The 19,004-nt window shown below is 41.2% G+C and overlaps 1 protein-coding gene across 1 annotated transcript in view; it reads left to right on the top strand.

Annotated features, from left to right (window-relative positions):
• COLQ (collagen like tail subunit of asymmetric acetylcholinesterase) overlaps window positions 1-19,004 on the top strand; it is a 37,953-nt gene that overhangs the window by 2,079 nt on the left and 16,870 nt on the right. Inside the window, exons 2-6 of the mRNA XM_062496063.1 lie at window positions 10,249-10,361; window positions 12,162-12,257; window positions 15,154-15,198; window positions 15,807-15,833; window positions 17,233-17,304. Of these exons, the coding sequence (XP_062352047.1) occupies window positions 10,249-10,361; window positions 12,162-12,257; window positions 15,154-15,198; window positions 15,807-15,833; window positions 17,233-17,304 (353 nt within the window). The remainder of the gene's footprint in view (window positions 1-10,248; window positions 10,362-12,161; window positions 12,258-15,153; window positions 15,199-15,806; window positions 15,834-17,232; window positions 17,305-19,004) is intronic.

Genomic DNA, 19,004 nt, shown 5'->3' with positions numbered 1-19,004 from the left:
AGTCAATCATTTGTATTTGGCACCAGGATGAAATTCCACATTTAAAGAATGAATTTCAGCAATGCACTTCCAAATTCTGAAACTAATCCCATTTAGCAGACAGGATGTTCTTAAGTGATCACTTATCTTTCCTGTAGTTGGGAAAAAGCCACTCGAGTATCTTCTAGGTATGTCTGAAAACTTCTGGCCTACAAGTAATTTTATTTCTGTCTTCACACATCTTTGCATAGCAACAGGTCACAATTAAAAACGCTTACAGGTCACAAAGCAGTAACTAGAAAGCAAAGGGGAAACAACAGCCTTCAGGGTGGAAAAGTGTTTGTACAGTAAGTGGGGAAAGAAGAATAATCTGGATCTTTGTTTTCTGCCAACCCCACCTTAGACTCCCATCAGCCTCAAGCAAAAGTGCATCTTTGTTTCTAGGAGTATTTTGAGTGTCATGTCAGCTCCAAAGAGTTGAGTCTCATGGTGCTGAATCGTCATTTCTGGAGAAAATGTTCCAGGGAATAATACAACATAACAGCATGTGGCTGTGGTTCCACGTGGCAGTGAAGACCCCCGGGATGGATAACTCAGCCCCTGGAGACAGCAGGTTATTTTCAGGGTACCTGTCACATCCCACCCTTACACCACTTGTCTTTGTGGTGTCATTCACATCTATTTTTCAGAGCTCTGCCCTACTGAGGTTCCTGAACTGCTGTGCTCACATGATCAAGGCATGAGTTCTGTAGTCATGTTTAGTAGGGCTACATGAACCAGTCTGCACCTTGTAAGAGCCAGCCTGAAGGAAGCCACCTTCCAAACTCTGGTAGTAGAAAGACTCTCTTCCTCTCCTCCTCATTCCTTCTCCTCCCTTTTACTGCTCATCTGGGCCCGACATTTCACAGAGAGATGGGACAGTATTTAAATTACCAGAAGCGTCCCAAGAAAAAGAACTGCATCTTCATGCTTCTTCTGGCCTTTTGTGCATGCCACAAATGCATCCCTTGATTCAGTTGGCTCCTACAGTCAATACTGATCCGTAATCCTTTGGAAATATTATGGTGGATCAGTTTGAAAGAACTCTATGGGATATCAGAGCTCTATTGGCAGTATTCCTCACACTTTCTTTGCCTTTGTCTTATTATTTTCCTGAAGAAAAGGAAAATTATATCTCACTGGGCATAAGTTTATCCTCTTTGAGTCAGGAAGGTGCAGTATTTGCAACCAGACTTCATGTGGCACAGCTGCAGAAACTAATTTGGTTTTCTTGTGGACTGACATTGTTGGAGCTGTGATGATGGGCAAAGTGGGCTGGGAAAAGGAGCTGTGGGGGGTGACAGCAGTGGGTGGCTGGGCAGCACAGAGAAGAGACCTTGGGAGCCACTGCTGTGCTGTGCTGTGGGGAGAGGGCATTGTGCATTTGTGAGAGAAACAGCAGGAGAGAAAGGATGCAGCAACAAGGAATGATTCCTGACACTGAGGGACTTAGGATCAAGACTGTCTTTCTATAAAAGGAATATCTGACCTCGTCAGGGTTTGGTTTTCTTTTCCCTGTAGGAACCCTAACTGTTGTCATAATGGACAGCAAAGATGTCAGGTGGATGTATTTTGTTTCTAAAGGGAGTAATTGTAAATATTTATGTAAAATCACAAGAAAATGACTTATCAGTGTGTTCCCAGGAGAAAGTAAGTTGCAGAATGAATTTAAAACAAGATGAAAAGTAAAAACTTGAAGATTCTCAAAAGGCAGCAGCCAGACCCTGCTGGTAAAATAGCCCAAAGGGTGACTAGCAAGCAAATATATCAGACCAGGCAAGGAAGCCTGGCTCTGCTCTGTAAAGTCAGCATGGGCCCAGGAGGTGCTGACCATCCTGATACCATTGGTTATTGGGTTTCTGATGGAACAAACAGGAAATAAGCAGGAAAGCTGTGGTTAGATTAAAATTCTTGATGGAAATGAGCCACTGGCAAAGGCTACAGCTTCATTAGAAGAAGGAAAGCAATGTATCTTTGGCCATCAGAGAGCAAGCCCCCAGCTTGGAGCTGAGTAGCCAAAGGTCTTGGGGAAGGACGTTTGAGAGTTTTCTGTCTTGTTTGTGACTCATATGAGCCTGAAAGGGACTCAAAATAATCTTTCAGTAGATTCTCTGTTCAACTTCAGAGAAGAAAATAACCTTGGGATTGGCTGTTTTAACTTGATATCCCAAGTGGGTAGCTGGAAAGATAAGCCAAAAGAAGGAAGGCATGGTGGCTATCCTTCTCAGCTAATAAAGAAGACAGCTCCTGGGCAGCCTCTGGGGAAAGGCTTGGACTGGTAGCAAATTAACAGCTTGGTATGATGTGGTTACTGTTGCTTCAAGTAAATGAGTCTTTAAATAAGCAGAGTTTGAAAAACTACCTGATTTGACTTTATCTGCATATTCTCCCCTGGTAGATATGACCTGTGAAAATCCCAAACCGGGTGTCCTGCTCAGGTCAGTGTAGATGGTACTCAGAAAAGAAAGACAGGACTCACAGACCTCTCTGGTGGTGTATGCTGTGTAAGATGAGAGCAGAGCAGCCACACTGGTGCACAGCCTGTCCGTGACTCTGTGCTTGCATCCACCTTCTCAACAGCAAGGGCAAAGGGAGCACTGATGTCATCCACAGTAGCCAAGGTCCCCCATAGATGGTCTGAAATTCATGGTAAACCTGCGAGTGGGAGCCCACTTGATCCTGCAGGTAAGGGACAAAGGACAAGGGACAAGGAAAGGACATCAGAGGCAGTTCAGGAGGCTGGACATTTGACTTGCAGCAGTAAATAAAAATCAGAAGAGAACATAGCCTCTAGTGAGAAAGATGGAACTTGTCTGCAGCAAAGCTTCTTGGGTATGGCCCTGGTCTTGCACGCAGGAGAAGAAAGAGGTTTCTGATGTGTTTATGGCATTACTGGTTGACAAGGTACTTGTCTTGTCAAAAGAGGTTCAGTGATAATGAAGGTGAAGGGAAAGGGTTCAGTGAAATGCTATTGAAGTTGAATATAATGACATGCACTTGCTTATATAAGTCCTCCAGCTGCCAGGGACAGAGGTCAGTACAGGAGCTGAAACCGTGCTTGCTTGGCTTTCCAGCCAAGGAAGCAGGAACTGATCTGGAGGTTTTTCTATAACCTATGAATGCTTTCGACAGGCAGCATTTCCCAAATGGGAACCTCGTCTGAAAGTGATCTGGAGCTGACGTGGAAATCCAGCTGATCCAAGCTTGTCCATGCTGTACCATTGCCATGAATGAGGACAGCACTGCCTGTAGTCCGTGGGTATTAGACATGCTGGTGAATACTAGATTTTTGTCATGAGCAGACTGAAAGGTCGAGGCTTAAATTCCAGCACAGCAAAACAAGCTGTTTCAAAATCAGGTGTTTTTACTGAAAGGATAGAAGCTCCACCAACAAGCTATCCAAAGTGCTGCAAAATCAGCTTAGTCCCTATGTAGCTGCAGACATTTGGTGCTTCTAAGCCTCTGCTTTTAGTACAGACAGTTCATTTGTGGGTATGTCAATATTTCTAAACCCCTGCACAGGAGGGAAACAGTCTGTGAATTCACATTTTAGCCTCCTTCATTTGACAATCTGTTTCTTGTCAGACACTGAGGCTTCCCATTGGGTGGGCTATTGGCGCAGAAGCACCAGCAGTGTGACTGCAGCAAAAGAAACTGCTAATCTTAGTTAAAACTATAGAAAAGTATCAGTTGTGTTTAGACAGGAGGACATTTGTTGTCACAATAGACCCTGCAGTCTTTAACTCCTGGTGCTAGGATGGTGTGTGGCTGCAGAATCAGCTGTGGTGCAGCACAGCTCTCAGCCAGGACACAGCTGGGAGATCTGTCCTGTGCTGCAGCTTGGAAGGTAGACAAGAACAGGGCAAGACCTTCAAATCCAGGGCAATTGTCTGAGGAAGATCAGAAATAAACAAGAGAGGAAAAACTCTACAGTTTTTTTGCTTGTTTGTTTTTTACAGACCCCAAGTTAGGTGTTGTATTTATTCTCCTCTCCAAGGAATCACCCCTTGAATGGAAGGGAAATTGTGGGGACTTTTTCTGTAGGGACAGAGCTGTGATAGTGAAAGGGAGTTTGGGAAGATAAGATGGGTGTTGGAAAACCACAGAGAAGAATTGATACATTGTGGGGAAAAGAGTTTAACCATCTTCCTCAGGAGCTAGCAAGAGGGTATGGATAGATGTAGGCTTCTGGGGAAAGCACACAGGTAAAGGCAGAGCTACAATTTCGGTTTTCTTCTACCCAGGGAAGTGATTATGGAGTATTTTTACCAGCTTCTTGAAACTACGAAACTAACATTTCTTTACAATACAAAGTTGTTATAAATCGGGGTTTTTTGGTCAAAGGCAGAAGAATAAAGTCTGCTGTCCTGGGAATTTGTTTCATCAAGGGAGACAGGAGGAATTAATCTAGTTGATGGCAACAAACTTTCAAAGAAGAATTGAGAGGCTTTTCTCTGAAGTCTTTTTGAGCAGGCAGCAACACCACAGTCTCATAGGGATTGTCTGGGGCTGTCTGAGCATATGGTGGGGCAACATCAAAGTCAAGTACATGTTTGATCTATGCCAGCACTGACAGATTATGATCTTGCAGTTGCAGAAGGGTGTAACTGGTGTCTCAGCTTTTCTGCTACTGATCTTACACAAAGTGGGAGAGGCCTGTGTGGCACTGAATGACACGCAGAACTCTTTGAGGGCTGATGCAGCAGCCAGCCCACTTTAATCTTTAGGGCTTCAGGCTCTTCTACAGATAATGGTAAATTCTTAGGCTTTAATATTCAGAGTATTTATACTATTGCTCTGGTGTGATGAGCAGTTGAGTTTTACGATCTGGATCACAACATGATTGAGATGAGATACTGTAGTTCAGCAGATTGGAAGTCTGTTTCTGGTACTGTAATTGAGTTATCCCTGGACTTGGGGGACTTGCTTAACTTCTCTGTGCCTCAGTTTCTCATCCACTGATGGGGAGTGCTTAGAATAGTCAATATTTTTAGCAGTGTCTGGAGCTCTGGAGCTGTGCCAGTGAAAGGCAATAGAAGGAAAATTGCACAGAATAGCCCTGTCATGTTTATTGGGATTTATAAGACATAGGTTTGTTTTACAAACCCATTTTATAACCTACTATACCCATCAGATTTTTCTGGGATTTTTCACTGTTTTGTGAAACATAATGCAGAGCCAACACAAGCAGATCATCCTCTCTCTCTCCCTGCACTGATCTCAGAATATTCCTTCTGCAATCAGTCTGAGAGAACAGTATATAATCTTTTGGCATACGTGTTGTCCTCATACATGCACATACAATAGGTAAAATGTCCAAAATGTTTACATACAGGGAGTAAAAGGCTTTTCCTTTGCTTAAAAATGCCACAGGCCCCTTTGCTTTCCTACACCTTGCCATGTCTGCAGTGTTTTCCAGGGCTGACCGCAGAGATGCAGCCAGGCTGCCAGAGCTGCTGAGGGATGTGGGCTAAATGTCAGGTGGGGATGGAGGACAGAGTGTCCTTGCTCCTGTGGCCAGGTGAATATCCAGACCCATCGTCCAGGCAGCGTGCCAAGGATCATGCTGCTGTCAAGCTTTGGAAACACTGACTGATTTTTAAATTTATTTATTTTTTATTTATTCATTCATTCATTGATTAAAGTTTCTGGGTGTGCATCAGCTGGTAAAGTACTGCTGCCACAGCCTGTGGTTCTTCAGAGATAAAAATATGGAGCACTTTTAAATTTTTATGAGATTTTCTTGTCTGTGCTAGGTTAACCTTTAGAACTTTTTGGTCTTTTTCAGCCTAAAGAATGCTTTGATTCTATTAAAAGAAACTGGTGAAGTTTCATCTGGATTTCTTTATTTTCTAAAATTAATTGAAATAATTTCTGATCTGCTTTGTTCTGTGACTTAAAGAGTCTGAAGCCCATCTTAAGCAAAAGGAAACTAGTAGCAGGGGAGAGCTGAAGCTGTGTGTCTCATCTTGTAACTCCCATGGGAATTTCATGGGTCATCACCTCCTCCACACAGGCACGATTACCTAAGCTTGATATATTTCTTTGGCATATTTAATCTGGTTTATAGGAAAGGATATATTTAGGCCATCAACTATAAGGTCCAAGTTCAAAACTGTACTTAGAAATGCAGACAATTAGCTAATTTGACTCTTCAACCCAGTTCCAAATAAAAGCTGTATTCTCATCTCTGTTTATACATCCTTAAAGCACACATGGGTCACAAAGTTTCATAAAACACACTTTAAAGAAGCATATATTGGTAATGATGGCACTCTATTTGGCATTTTGAAGGAGAGCTTAATACCTGCATCTGCTCTTAAATAAAGGCACCTTTAACAAGCTCTTAAATTTTCCTAACTTAAGAGGAAAATGTGCCCTAGTTTCTTGCAGTGGATGTACAGACTGGTGGCTGTGGCCTGTGGTGCTCTGATGTCCTTGGAAGGAGGCTGAGAGGAGCCTGAATGAATGGCAACAAAGCAGATGAAAGTCTCAGTTTCAGCTGGACAAGCCCACATTCATTAACTGGCTGGTCTGCCCAGCTCATTTGTTATTAATTCTGAGTGCCATCAGAGTGGGAGAGGCATCTGTGATGGGTGTCAGCCATCAGAGGGCTCCATCCAGCAGAGCCCTGCCTGTCACAAACTGGGCGAGCCACCAGCCCTGCTGTCAGGGTGAGAAGACTTTGGATAATAGCTCCATCAGGGCTTGCTGGATCAATGTGGTCATAAATAGGAAGGGAAACACATGCTAAATATATGTTTCCTTTCTTGTCCTTTCCTCCCGGCGTTCAGCCTACAGCTCTGTGATTTTAGGATTAAAGTCACTTTCATGGTATATTTATTTTTTTTTTCAATGAAATCCTGTTAATCTGACTTGAATCCAGGGCAGAATATCTCTGGTATTTATGTTGCAGCTGTGGGGTTGAAGATTTCTCTAGGATGGTACTCTGCATGGTACTGTCTTGAATAAGAGTTCCCAAATTCCAGCTATGGTCACAAGAAACCTGCAGAAGCAAAAGGAAACATCACACTTTATCTAAAGTATTCTGTTTTCTGAAGCAACTGTTGGCAGTATACCCATAGGTTTATAAAGTCACTTTCTTGAACTGGGTTAACTTTTAGCCTTGACCAGAAAAATAACCTGAGAATGTAAATACGTTCTATTCCAAAGGGGACTATTTTAATTTTTATTTTCTTTGAAAACAACTGCCTTTTGGACAAGTCCTAAAAGGATTATTTTTTTTATTTTTTTTCCCCCCCTTATTGAATATATTCTTTGGCACTGAAGTTGTTGAAAGAGCAGCTTCAATAAGAGATATGTAAACGCATGCTCTGTGTAGGCAGGGTCTTCATATTTCACAGAAAACTATGACAGCCTATTCTTGGGCTGAGATTTTTTCCACTGATGGAGACTGGAGTATTCTGAAGCTCTGTTTAGCAAACAAAGCTAACTTGGAGGAGCCTAAAAATATGCATTACATTTGCAGAAAGCCTGTAAGCCTGCCAAGGTAAACATTTTGTGATATAAATCAAGGCAATACTGTAATGTTGTGCATCTTGGACCTATGGCAGTTACTGACAAAATCTGTACCAAAGAAATGTGCTGCTTTCTGTAAAATCAGATTATAGCAGTCCTACCTGCAGTCCCTTTATTAATCACTCATTTTTTTGCTCCCTCTGCTGTCATATCACCTGTCATGCCTGAGTGGGGAAAGTTCTTGGGTCTAGAGTCAGTCTTTTCTTAAATATTTGCTTGATAAATGTACCTTTCAAAGTATAGCCAGGGTTACTGATGGAGCTCCTGAAATATTAACTACCCAAGTCATTACATAATTGACACTTGTCCTATATAGCATTTACTATTAATGGTATATAATTACTTGGTATATAATAATAGTGTCTAATAGTGTCTATCAGAATTTAGTATCTATCTATAGTAATAGCATCTATTAGTAATAGTATCTAATAATATCTGTAGTAATAGTATCTATTACTGTTACTGCTTGTTAGATTTTGCCTGTCTCCACATTGAGATTAGTACATGCTGTTACTGTTCATACCAGCAAACCCAGAGTAGGCTTCAACCTAACTTGTGTTGCAGTAGCACAAGATCATAAAGACTGAAATCAGGGGCTATTTTTTTACCCTCTCTGTTAGGTATAATGTTTTTCACAATAAAGCTGTTCCACAGATTTTCAGGCTTTTCTTCTAAAAAGGAGAATCCAAATTTTTTTATAACCCAGGACTGGAATTTACTCATGAGGATGTGATAAGCAACCTATTAGAACTATAGCTGTACATCTATATTTAATCTTATATTTGCAAAATATTTAAAGAAAACACTTTTTTTAAGTAGCAGTTCAACTGCAGTAATGTAAACCCTTTTCTGCAGATAAAAGCGTTGCTGGTAGTGATCTCTTAGCAACTAAGCTACATCAGGCTAGAATATTCTTATTCTTGTTGAATGATAATAACCCTGCTGAAATTTTGTCTAGACTGTGAAATGAGGTGACACTAAGAAAGATTATAATGGAATGTGGCCTAAAATAATGATCACACTTTATACCCCGTTAAATTACAAGCTGTCCATTACCTTAATACTGCACTGTTTTGTTCCAATGCAATACATTCAAATATAATCCTGAAACTCAGACAACAACAGACTCTGTGTGTGAAAAATTGAAAACTTGTTTACAGCTGCAGAAGAGTGACTGAATTCAGGCTAAGTCAGTATAAAACTTAACACTTTGTATCTTTGTATTTTATTACTTGTAAGTGCTGGAGACAGGTGACTCACACCTCTGTTACTTTTTAAAGGACATTGGCATTTTCAGTACATATATAAAGATTTAAATTAAACAATACACCTATTTTAAAATAAATCTGCTTTTCTCTTCAACTGAAGTTTTTGACTGAGTTTCAAACTTGCCAGGAAAAGCTGAGAAAGTGCCTTCATTATGGACCCTTCTGGAATTCTGTTGACTCAGGTCTCAAAGGTATCATCACAAATAGTGTTATAATAGAGGGAAAAAAATCTGGATGACATGAACTACCCCTGCATGCTGCTGAATCCCACTCCTCTGGGCAGCTCTTTTCTGGGCATCAGGACTGAGAGCATTGCCATCTCCATTAATGTGGGATGGTAGAGCTGAGGTAATAGATTTTCTGAGACACTGGAAAAAAGAGCAGTAACTCTGTTCTTCCCTTACCTTGAGATGTGACTTATATCCAGCCTGCAATTGATTTGCACACAAATCTAGCAATTTCATCAGGTTTGTCTTCCCAGAAACTTAATTTAGTGATTTTCTTCTATTAATACCAGATACTTCACCATAGTCTTTTCTTCCTGGCTCCCTGCCACCCTTCAGTTCACAGGCACCCATTCCAGCTGCTACCATCCAGAGAAAGAAACCAACAGGCATAAATAAATATTTGTTATCCTTGGCAAAGCCTTTGAAGAAGGCTTTTACTCTGTTCGGAGGTGTATTTCCCAAGAAGTTAATAAGCTTAATAAGAGAAAAAAATACAGTGTATAAATGAACCATCTTAATATCTTACTCTGTGAGCCTTGGTCACAGCTTCTTATATTCTGATGGAAGTTTACCTCTTAGAAATCGTTAAATACACTACCAAAACACAGCTGAGGTCCTGAATCAGTTGGTGACAAAGCTATCAACTACGTTTGGGTTGTGGGGTATTCATTATTAGGGATGATGCACAAATCAGAAACATGGCAACCTGGTTGCAGTTCCAGAGGAAATACAAGTAAATGTGTTGTGGAACAGCTTTTCACTTCTCACTTATCACAGAAGTGCCTGAAGTGATTCAGTTCATGGGGGAGGGGGTGGCCAACAGCGCTGAGTGCTTTCCTGGTGGCAAGTCGGCTGCAACAGGGACCAGAAGATGCTATTTGTAACAGACTTTTGGAACAGAGGGCAGAGAAAACAATAAATGTTTGATTCATTTTCTAATGTCACCTACCTGGAATTTTCTAGATTCTTCCTGTGTCAGAGCTACATTTAGAACTTTAAATTCTGCATAGCCTTTGGCACAAGAAGGAACTTAGAGACTTAAGGGTCCACGAGGTTTCTTAAATCCCTGCTTGGATTACAGCATTGTAATCAATACATACAGGACATAGGACATTACTGTGAAATGGCAACTTCTCTTAGTCTATAAGAAGTGATTGTTTTGCTCAAGACAACAGATGAGTGTTTGTATTGAACAGATCTCCCTTGCCTGGAACAGAAGAAGCAGCTAAACTGCAGAGCATGCTGCTTTCTTGGCCCTCCTCCACCACCCCTGTTCCCACCACCGTACTTCATGCACAGCTGGAGCACTGTAAGTGTGGCTTTTTCTTCTTTTACATGAGCTTTAATGACAAAGAATGAAGCATCCTCTCAGGCAGTGCTTCATGATGTCACTCAGAAAACCAGCCTGGCTGTGCTGATATGGCTCTGTGAGGACAATCAGCATTCCAGACTGGGGATTGAAGTAAATATCAAATAGATCAAGGAATGAAATGAGGCTAGATTTGTTCCTGCAGTTAATTCAATTAGCTTAAAGTATTTTCCTTATTCTGTTTTGAAATCTTCTTAGAGTAAGGCAATCCTGAGCCAGAGGATTCAGTAAACCAGTAAGGACAGAAAGACAATTTTCCATCCTGCACAGTGATTTCAGAGTATATGTTTGTGCCTGGTTCTGCATCACATTGGCATTACCTAGTAGGTGAAATGAAGGTCCTGAAATCCTCCAGTGGCATTGATTCCCCACCATTTCATTTTGCAGAAACACATATGTATTTGTGATGCTGGTATGCATGTGAGTTTTCACTCACCCATCTATGCACAAAGCTGCCATGTGTGATTTATGTCCATACACATATGCTGACATATGCATGTGCAGTATAAAATGGGAATACGACACAGCAATTTGCCCAAGTACTCTTACTTCAGGTTCTGCTAACTAAGACATATTCTCCATCCCAGCATAAAGAATTTTTCTACCTGCTCAATAATTCCTATTCCTTAATTTTAATATTTATTCACCATATACAAACACTGCAATTATTGCTATTGTTCTGTAAATAATGATTAGTAAGATGTCAGGCAAGAAGTAACCCAAGAAAAAGTACAGTGTGAAATCCTCCATTGCCTTCTGATTGATCAGGATTGAGCTCAGGGTGCTGTTCTCTCCAGACCTAAATATATTTGCCTTTGCCTTCCTTATCACTTCCCCTGCCTGTGCCTTGATTTCCACAGAAAGGGAATCCAATAACAAGATCTCTTTAGGAATGTTGTGTACTCCTTCAATAAGAATGAGACCAGGACCAGGGTCCCTGATGTTACTGCAAGCATCTTAGAGAGCAATCTGAGCCTAAAATCACCCTTCACACCATTGCCCCATAAAAACATGGTATGAAAATAAGCAGTTATGAGCAGGGTGGAGCCATGTGAATTAAACTATGAGCAGTTTGCTCTTTGGAGCCTGTAGCCAAAGCTTTACTGGAAAGTGGCCTTTCTCTTGGAAGTTGAAGATCAGTTGTTTTAATCCAGTGTTTCTGGCTCAGTGTTCATCTGTTTCCATGGGAGATCACTTTTGTCACAGGACATAAATAAGGTATTTCACTCATGAAAGCTTAATATTGAAGCCAAAAGATCAGACATTCATTGATCATTTAAGGCAGTGGCTCTGCTCTGCAGTGAATGAATGCCCCTGGGTTAGTATCTTCTGGAGTGAAGTTCAGGCTGCCTGTGCCCTCCCTGAGTGAAGTCTCTATTATTGGAACAAGGATGCTATTCTTGGAGAGGAGCTGCTGCTGGCAAAGTGGGAAGAGAGGGCAGGGTCAGGTCTAAGAATAGCCCAGGGTCCCACGCTGGCTCAGAGGGGCAGCCTGGCTTCAATGTGCCACTGTGAGAGGAGGAGGAAGAGGAGGAGGGGAAGGAAGCATGGGGCAGGAGGCTATGTTGAAGTGCTGATGTTCAAGCATCCATGGAGATAACATTGTGACAAGACCCAGACTTCTCCCAAAGGGAACAAATAAACTCTTTTGAGTGTAGTATATGGTGGCTGGATTTTTATGTGTTTCTCCAACAGGCTACGTGTGGCTGCATGTTCACTCATATGTTTGATGTTTCATAGAAGCTGGATATGGAAGAGTTGTGTCATGAGCTCCAGATAATACAGGCTTCCTCTCTGCCTGAATCACACTGTTCTGCAGGGCCTCCTGGCCCCCAGGTGAGTGATGCATGCGTGATGAAACCACATAGTTCTCTCACTTGCTCCAAAGTCCTTACAAAGCTGAGAAACATGTGAAAATGCTTTTTGCCACTCAATAAGCATGCCAATCTCTGGCTTAATTTCATTTTGATATGACTTTACATAAATCATGTAGGCTTCTTACCCTATGTTCCCATCCCTGCCTTAAACACTTCATTCTGTTTCAAGTTCACACTTCATTTTTGTGGAGTTTTGCAGTGGGTAGCACCCATCAAAAACCACAGATGTGTCATCCTTTCCTTCAGAGGCTCCCTGTCAGATTTTTCTTTGCTTTAGACTCCGTTCTCCTTTTTTTGTGAGGACAAGAGCCTGTAGAGTGGCTGCACAAGGGATGAAATGGACTGAGATGTTAGTGGAGTACACCCCTGAGAAGGCAAATGTCTACAGTAAAATCAGAGACAAGGAGGGGCTCAGCAGGGCAGTGGGGTGGGATTCAGGAAGTGCAGGGTCTCCTAGCTTGACCTGCAACATCTCTGCCTCTGACTTGCTGGATAGCACAGGCCAGTCTTTTTGACCTCACACTTCATTTTCTACAATTTATTTTTTCAGAAATCTTAAGAGGAAGGCCATAAATCTTAGAATCACATAACAGTTTGAGTTGGAAGGGACCTTTAAATGTCAACAAGTACAACCTTCCTACAATGAACAGAGACAATACAACTAGACCAGGTTGCTCCATCCAACCTGGCCTTCTTCTTCTGAGGAAATGAACCACCTCTAGAGGAAAGTTTTTTATGAACATCTCTGTATTGTCAAGAGGATCATCCATTTGCCTTTCCATTCCAGTTCCCTCCAAAGAAAATGGAGAGTTTTTGTGGAGAGGCACTTCCAGTTCCTGCTGGGGCACAGGCAGTCCTAATCTATGTGCTGTGCCTGGTGCCTTGGGACAATGATCTTCCTCCAGCCCCTGGGTGCCAGTTTATTGCCATACAGCCAATGTCAGACGTGGCTCAGGGATGTGTGATCAGCAAAGCTCTGACTGAGGCTTTGACAGCCTGAGAAGGTAACAAGCACCCAAACGTTATGTAAAATGTATGGACAACACATCAAAGTAAAGGCTCGGTTATGTGGCAAAAAGCTTAGCTTTAATTATTTATAAGTCAGTACTTCAGAAGACAGTTGGAGAGTCTGGAAGTTTCAAGGTGAAAACCACAAAGGCTTCTTTTTGTAGAATCATAGGATGGTTTGGGTTGGAAGAGATCTTAGAGATCATCTAGTTCCAACTCCCCGTGAACTTTGTCTTTATTGTTTTGCCATTTTGTCTTTGCTGAGATGCAAGATAAGGAAAATTCATTTAGTTCATGAGAGTGGAAAAGCGTGGTCAGAAGTGATGTGCGGTGTTTGCCTGGTTCTGTCTTGAGAAAAGTCTTTGCATTATGAAACAGCCTTGCAGTGTGATTGGCCATGATCCATAGTTTCTGTTCATATGAAATAAAACACTTGTTATTTCAGTCTTTGCTAGACTGTCTTTTAAAAAAAAAAATCCTCTTGATTGTCTCTCTGACTTAAATTGCAAGAAAGTAGTTTTAATTCTATTGTTCTACAAAGTCCATTGCTATAAATAATATTAATCTTGCAACCAAATGACCTATGATGACTCCAAGAATATTTTTAAATAGAGCAGGCTGGCAGGTTTTATCATAATAGCAGACAGTAGGATGGGTATAACATGGCTTTGGAATTTTTAATTACAAATTACAGGGCTGTGCCTTGTACAGGGACAATGTTAGAACCAGCAGTCTTTTGGAAAATGCTTTTGTGACAATGGCCACCTGCAGCAAAATATTATCTTTACAAAGAGACATCTAGTAATTACTTCTGAATTCTTCTGTAGCTTGCATGGCTTTCACAGGAGTTGCAAAAGCTCATACTGTTGACTCATAGCTGAATTTTAATAAAATTCAGTAAGAAGGAGAATTAGATTTATAATGGTATAATTTTGAGTGTAATTCCTCCCATGTGTATCCTAAGGTAAAAAGAAATAAATAAGATAAAATTTGGTTCTGCCTCTAATAGGCTGCATTGATTTTCACTACTGAAAACCTAAAATAACTCTACTGACTAAAATAGTTGGAGTAATATGTGTCTGAGAGTATATTTTGTTCCTGTTCATGTACAATTTGATCACATTTTGGACAGTATAAGACAGGCAGGATCCAAACCTGGAGTGAGTGATTTTTACAGTGAATCCAATGCTTCTCTGAGGCAGGCCCATGCAATTCTTTTCCTTAGTCATTTAAAAGTAAAGGTGATCTGTGAACCAAAGCCTTCTAGAAATAAAACTGGATTTTTTGGCATTTTTTTTCTGAGAAAGAAGTTCAAGGTCTTCCAGGATCAAGAAGTCTCCTGAAAGGAGAATCAGCCTTGCTTGACAGAGAATTCGGAAATGGTGGCAATCTTCCACATCCATCTCATCCTGCAGAGCAGAGCCCATCCCATCCCATCCCATCCCATCCCATCCCATCCCATCCCATCCCATCCCATCCCATCCCATCCCACATGTTTTATGTTACTTCCCTTCCCACCCCCCGGGCTGACCTCTTTTACCAGCTGATACTGTGTCTCCATGTCCTGGTTGCTAATTTTTCAGGATAATGTCTCATCTTTTATTTGCCCAAGGCTTGGTTTTCTTGCAGGTTCTCCTCCTTTTTGAGATGCCCCTGCCCTTCCCACATCAGTCCAACTCTCCATCCTGCCTTTCAGCAGTGCCACAGACCTGGTGTTCAGAGGCCACATTAAAACACAACACCCAACACCTCAGGTCCCAGGAGACACATAGAGGGTGCTCAAGGGCTGATGCAAGACAAGCACCTCACTAATGCAATTTGATAATTGTGTTCATGTTCCTCCCTAGGGTCCACAAGGAATTCCTGGTATAATGGGACCAAAAGGGGAGAAAGTAAGTGTGTGTTGTTATGGAATTTGTTGTGGTTTTGAGGAGCAAAGAAGCAGGGGAGGGTGTTCAGTCTTTTCTTTGTCTGTTTAGTGAATGGTGGTCCTTATGAATGGATGGTTTAGCTTTAATTTGAATGCAAAGCTATGAATTGGCTTGAAGCTATAATTTAAAACCTGATCTTTCTGCTTTGATTTTCAGTCTTGAAATATATTTTATGACTTCTTGTGGCTGTGACCACTTTTTAGGGCATGCTTTGAGAAAGTATCTCAGGTGCAAAAGTCTTACTGACCTGGAGGCCTTTGAGCTCCCTGTCCCTCTGGGAGGATATGAGGAGCAGAGCTCTCCCATGCAGTGGGGATTGTATGGGGCAGCTCAGGTGTTGAAGCTAGCCTATATGTTATGTTTTCAGATGTGCAAAGATTTTTTTTCCATAATGATGCCTAAAGAGCCTTATAGTCACAGTGCTTTGTTTGGTGGTATTTGTTTATTTGCTTATTTGGGGAGGAGGTTGTGGGCTTGCTTTTTTGTTTTTTTTAATTTGATGCATTGCCTTAAGAGCCACTGTGCTTCATGTGGTGCCTACAAGACTGACATATTCCTTTCTCTGGCAGGGGGAGATTGGCAGGCCTGGAAGAAAGGTATGAACAAAGGTGCTGTCTCAGAAATTAATCTAACATTTAATCGCAGTTGCCAGACAGGGATGCAGACAAGAGTTCAAGAAAATTTAGCTAATGTGGAAGTTTAGCCTTCTTGTGCTTCTGTCACTGGCACCCAGAATGGATGCCAGGGATTTCCAGGTGCAGGGCTGGAGAGCTGCCCCAGCTGGCTTGAATTTGACAAATTGCCTGAGTAAAAGCACAGAGATAAGCCAAAGAGCGGGACATTACCTGAAGTGTCTGTGTGGACAGGGGAAGCAGACTATGGGAGCTATTACAAAAGGTGCACCAAAAAAAACCCCAAAGCAAAATCAAACTTTTTATTCCTTCAAAGTCTAAACAAGGCTCAGCAGCTACCCCTGAAGGAGGAACAACCATTAATAATTACCCTTCCAGACCTCTTGGCACAAATGCAATATGCTGACTACAAGCCTATGCTTGGTGACATATGAGACGTGATATACTGTCAAAAATATGTGCCCCTACATGTGATGAAACAGAATATGTTATCTCAGTCACTAAGTACATCCATTTAACGTAATTAACTTTAAAGAAGACAGAAATGCAGGATGAAATCAGAGATATGCAGGGGGTGGTCACTAACTAGGAAAAGAAGTACCCTTCTAATAATATACCAAGGATTTTGACACCTTTCTAATAATACACCAAGGATTTTGACACCAACTACCGATCAGTAATTCAAATAAATATAAAGCACATAAACAGAAGAGGTAATTTTTTAAAATCTATTTTCAAATGCCCTACAGTAAACAAAAATATTATTAATATAAATTCCAGGGTTCAAAACAGAATGTCTTTGAGACAGTAACACACCAACCTACAAAAACTGCTAAACTTTAAACACACTACATGAACACTTACTCTTCTGACAAAAACAAGTAGGTTCTGAAAGAGAAGTCACTTAGGTTGGAAATAAAACTGTACAACACTTGTTAAAAGCTGTCTGGCCCCTGAGAGCTCACTCTTGTCCCTTAATGTCATGATGACATTTCTGAGATCATATTGTCAAGCACTGTAATGCAGTGGAATAGAATTTATCTGCAGCATTTTAGGAGATATTGAAAGAGTGATTTACAGGCAGCAATTAAAGTAAATAAATAACTGTATATACATATGGAGTTATTGCCAGTCATATAGTCCTTAATAAAGAACAATTATAGCTAGCAATGTGGAAATGTTCAGAATAAGGGCCATAGCAACAGGAATAGTTTAAGGTTTGGTTCTGTTCTCAACATAAATTGGATTTGTATGGATACAAGTACATGTAGATCTTTTTATCCCCTGTCTGCAGTAGTGAACTGTCACTACTGTGTAGGAAAAGTGTTTTATGAATCGTTGTAATCAATCTTTTCCATTCAAGGGCAGACCAGGTCCCCCGGGTGTCCCTGGGATGCCAGGACCAATAGGATGGCCTGGACCTGTGGGACCAAAGGTAAGACTGAAATGCACCTGGAACAAATTGTTCAACATCACAATCTGAACAGAAGAGTTGCCTTGGGAAATCTCTAAACAGTTAATTGCAGGAGGCTGGGAAGCTGTACAGTGCAAGGACACTCTGTGCTTGTCCCTTTCTTACACTGCTCTGCAGACTAGGGTTAGGTTAGTCCACCTTCAGTCCAGACCCTGTAGCACTTCTTATGTGGATTAAACATGTCAAAGGGAAATTGAAAACTAATACAGAGAAGATATGCTGATGTCTCACTGGTATCTCACAATCACATGAACCAGTGTTTCTAAACTGATTGCCATTGTTATGATTATTCCTTATGAGGATCCCTCTGCCTGGAGATGTACTGAGAGTTTGTGTGACCAGAGGGAAAATACCAGGCTGATATCAAGGGAAGGAGATGACAAACCATGAGAATGGCTGATCACACCTTTGAAGTTCATTCCCATACAAACAAACACTAATTCTTATTATTTTTATTAACCGACAGCAGAAGAAATGACATGACACATTTTGCTACTGCAAAGTGGCTGCTTCACCTGCATTTGTTATTAAAAAAGCTTCAGGATAGTTCTTTAGTGAGTACTGGCTTATGTAAAAGGTGAAACAGCTCTTTATAGGAGCTGTGGTTTATGGAGCTTCTTACTGGGACTTTTGAGACAACTTGCTTTTCTCCAATCCATGATGCATGATGCTAAAGGACTGCACATAATGCCTAGTTTAAAGCTCATTTTTTCCTGTAAATCTTTGACTCTTCATTTGCTCTATGAAGGCTAATGCCCCTACCCCAGAGGATATGATGCATTAGCTCTTGATACTGCAAAAATACTAGGAGGTGACTTGTGAATTCAAGCTACACCTGGGAAGCAGACTTCCAAGATCTTCACAGCCATGTTAGATGAACAATGTTGTATTATTGTGTGTGGGAATGTAGGCAAGCAGCAAAAGAGTATGTACTTAAAAGAAATCAATGTTCACTTTGAACTATGAGATGGGAAAAGGATCCCCCCACAAACACATTGTGTGTTATGATTTCCCAGAGCAGGAGCAGTGAGGGCAGAGGAAAGGTTCACTCAACCCCTTCCTTCATAGTCCTAGTGAAGGAAGAGAGCAAAGGAGACAGAAAACTCATACACTCAGTCTTATCCTTGTAGAGGTGTTAGTTTTATTCATGTAGTCTTCCTAATTTTGATTAATCTCCTTTGTCTAATTAGTCTAGATTAGTCTACTGCTATGCTTTTTCATCCCACTCTTAGAAGCATCCCTCATATTCAGTAGTAATACTTTTTCCTGTACTTTAGCTGCAAGTCCTACTTGCTGTTTGATTATGATTCTTCTGCTTTTATTGTCTCTTCTGATACTGGTCTCCTCTGTTCTTTAGGTAGGTTCACAGTTTCATTTCTTCTGGTCCTTATAAATGTAATTTTCCTGCCTGTCAATGAAGGCTCCAGTTGAATACAGTGCAGATCTCTGTGGTCACTTCAATGGGTTGTGTCTCTCTTTCCTTTCTCCTTATCTCTGATCTTCACCAACTTCCAGTATTCTTCTTCACCACAGATATTTGCTGCACCCCTAGCTTGCTGCAAATCTCCAGTAAGCTGCTGTTCCAGGTTTTTTAACTCATATCTACCTCTGTGGGTATTTTCCATTTCTTCAGCTGGGTCTTCTTGTCTTCTCTCACTTTG

Source organism: Cinclus cinclus, chromosome 1, assembly GCF_963662255.1.
Source record: "Cinclus cinclus chromosome 1, bCinCin1.1, whole genome shotgun sequence".
In the NCBI taxonomy this organism is placed as follows: domain Eukaryota; kingdom Metazoa; phylum Chordata; class Aves; order Passeriformes; family Cinclidae; genus Cinclus; species Cinclus cinclus.
This window is presented reverse-complemented; position numbering and strand designations above follow the sequence as displayed.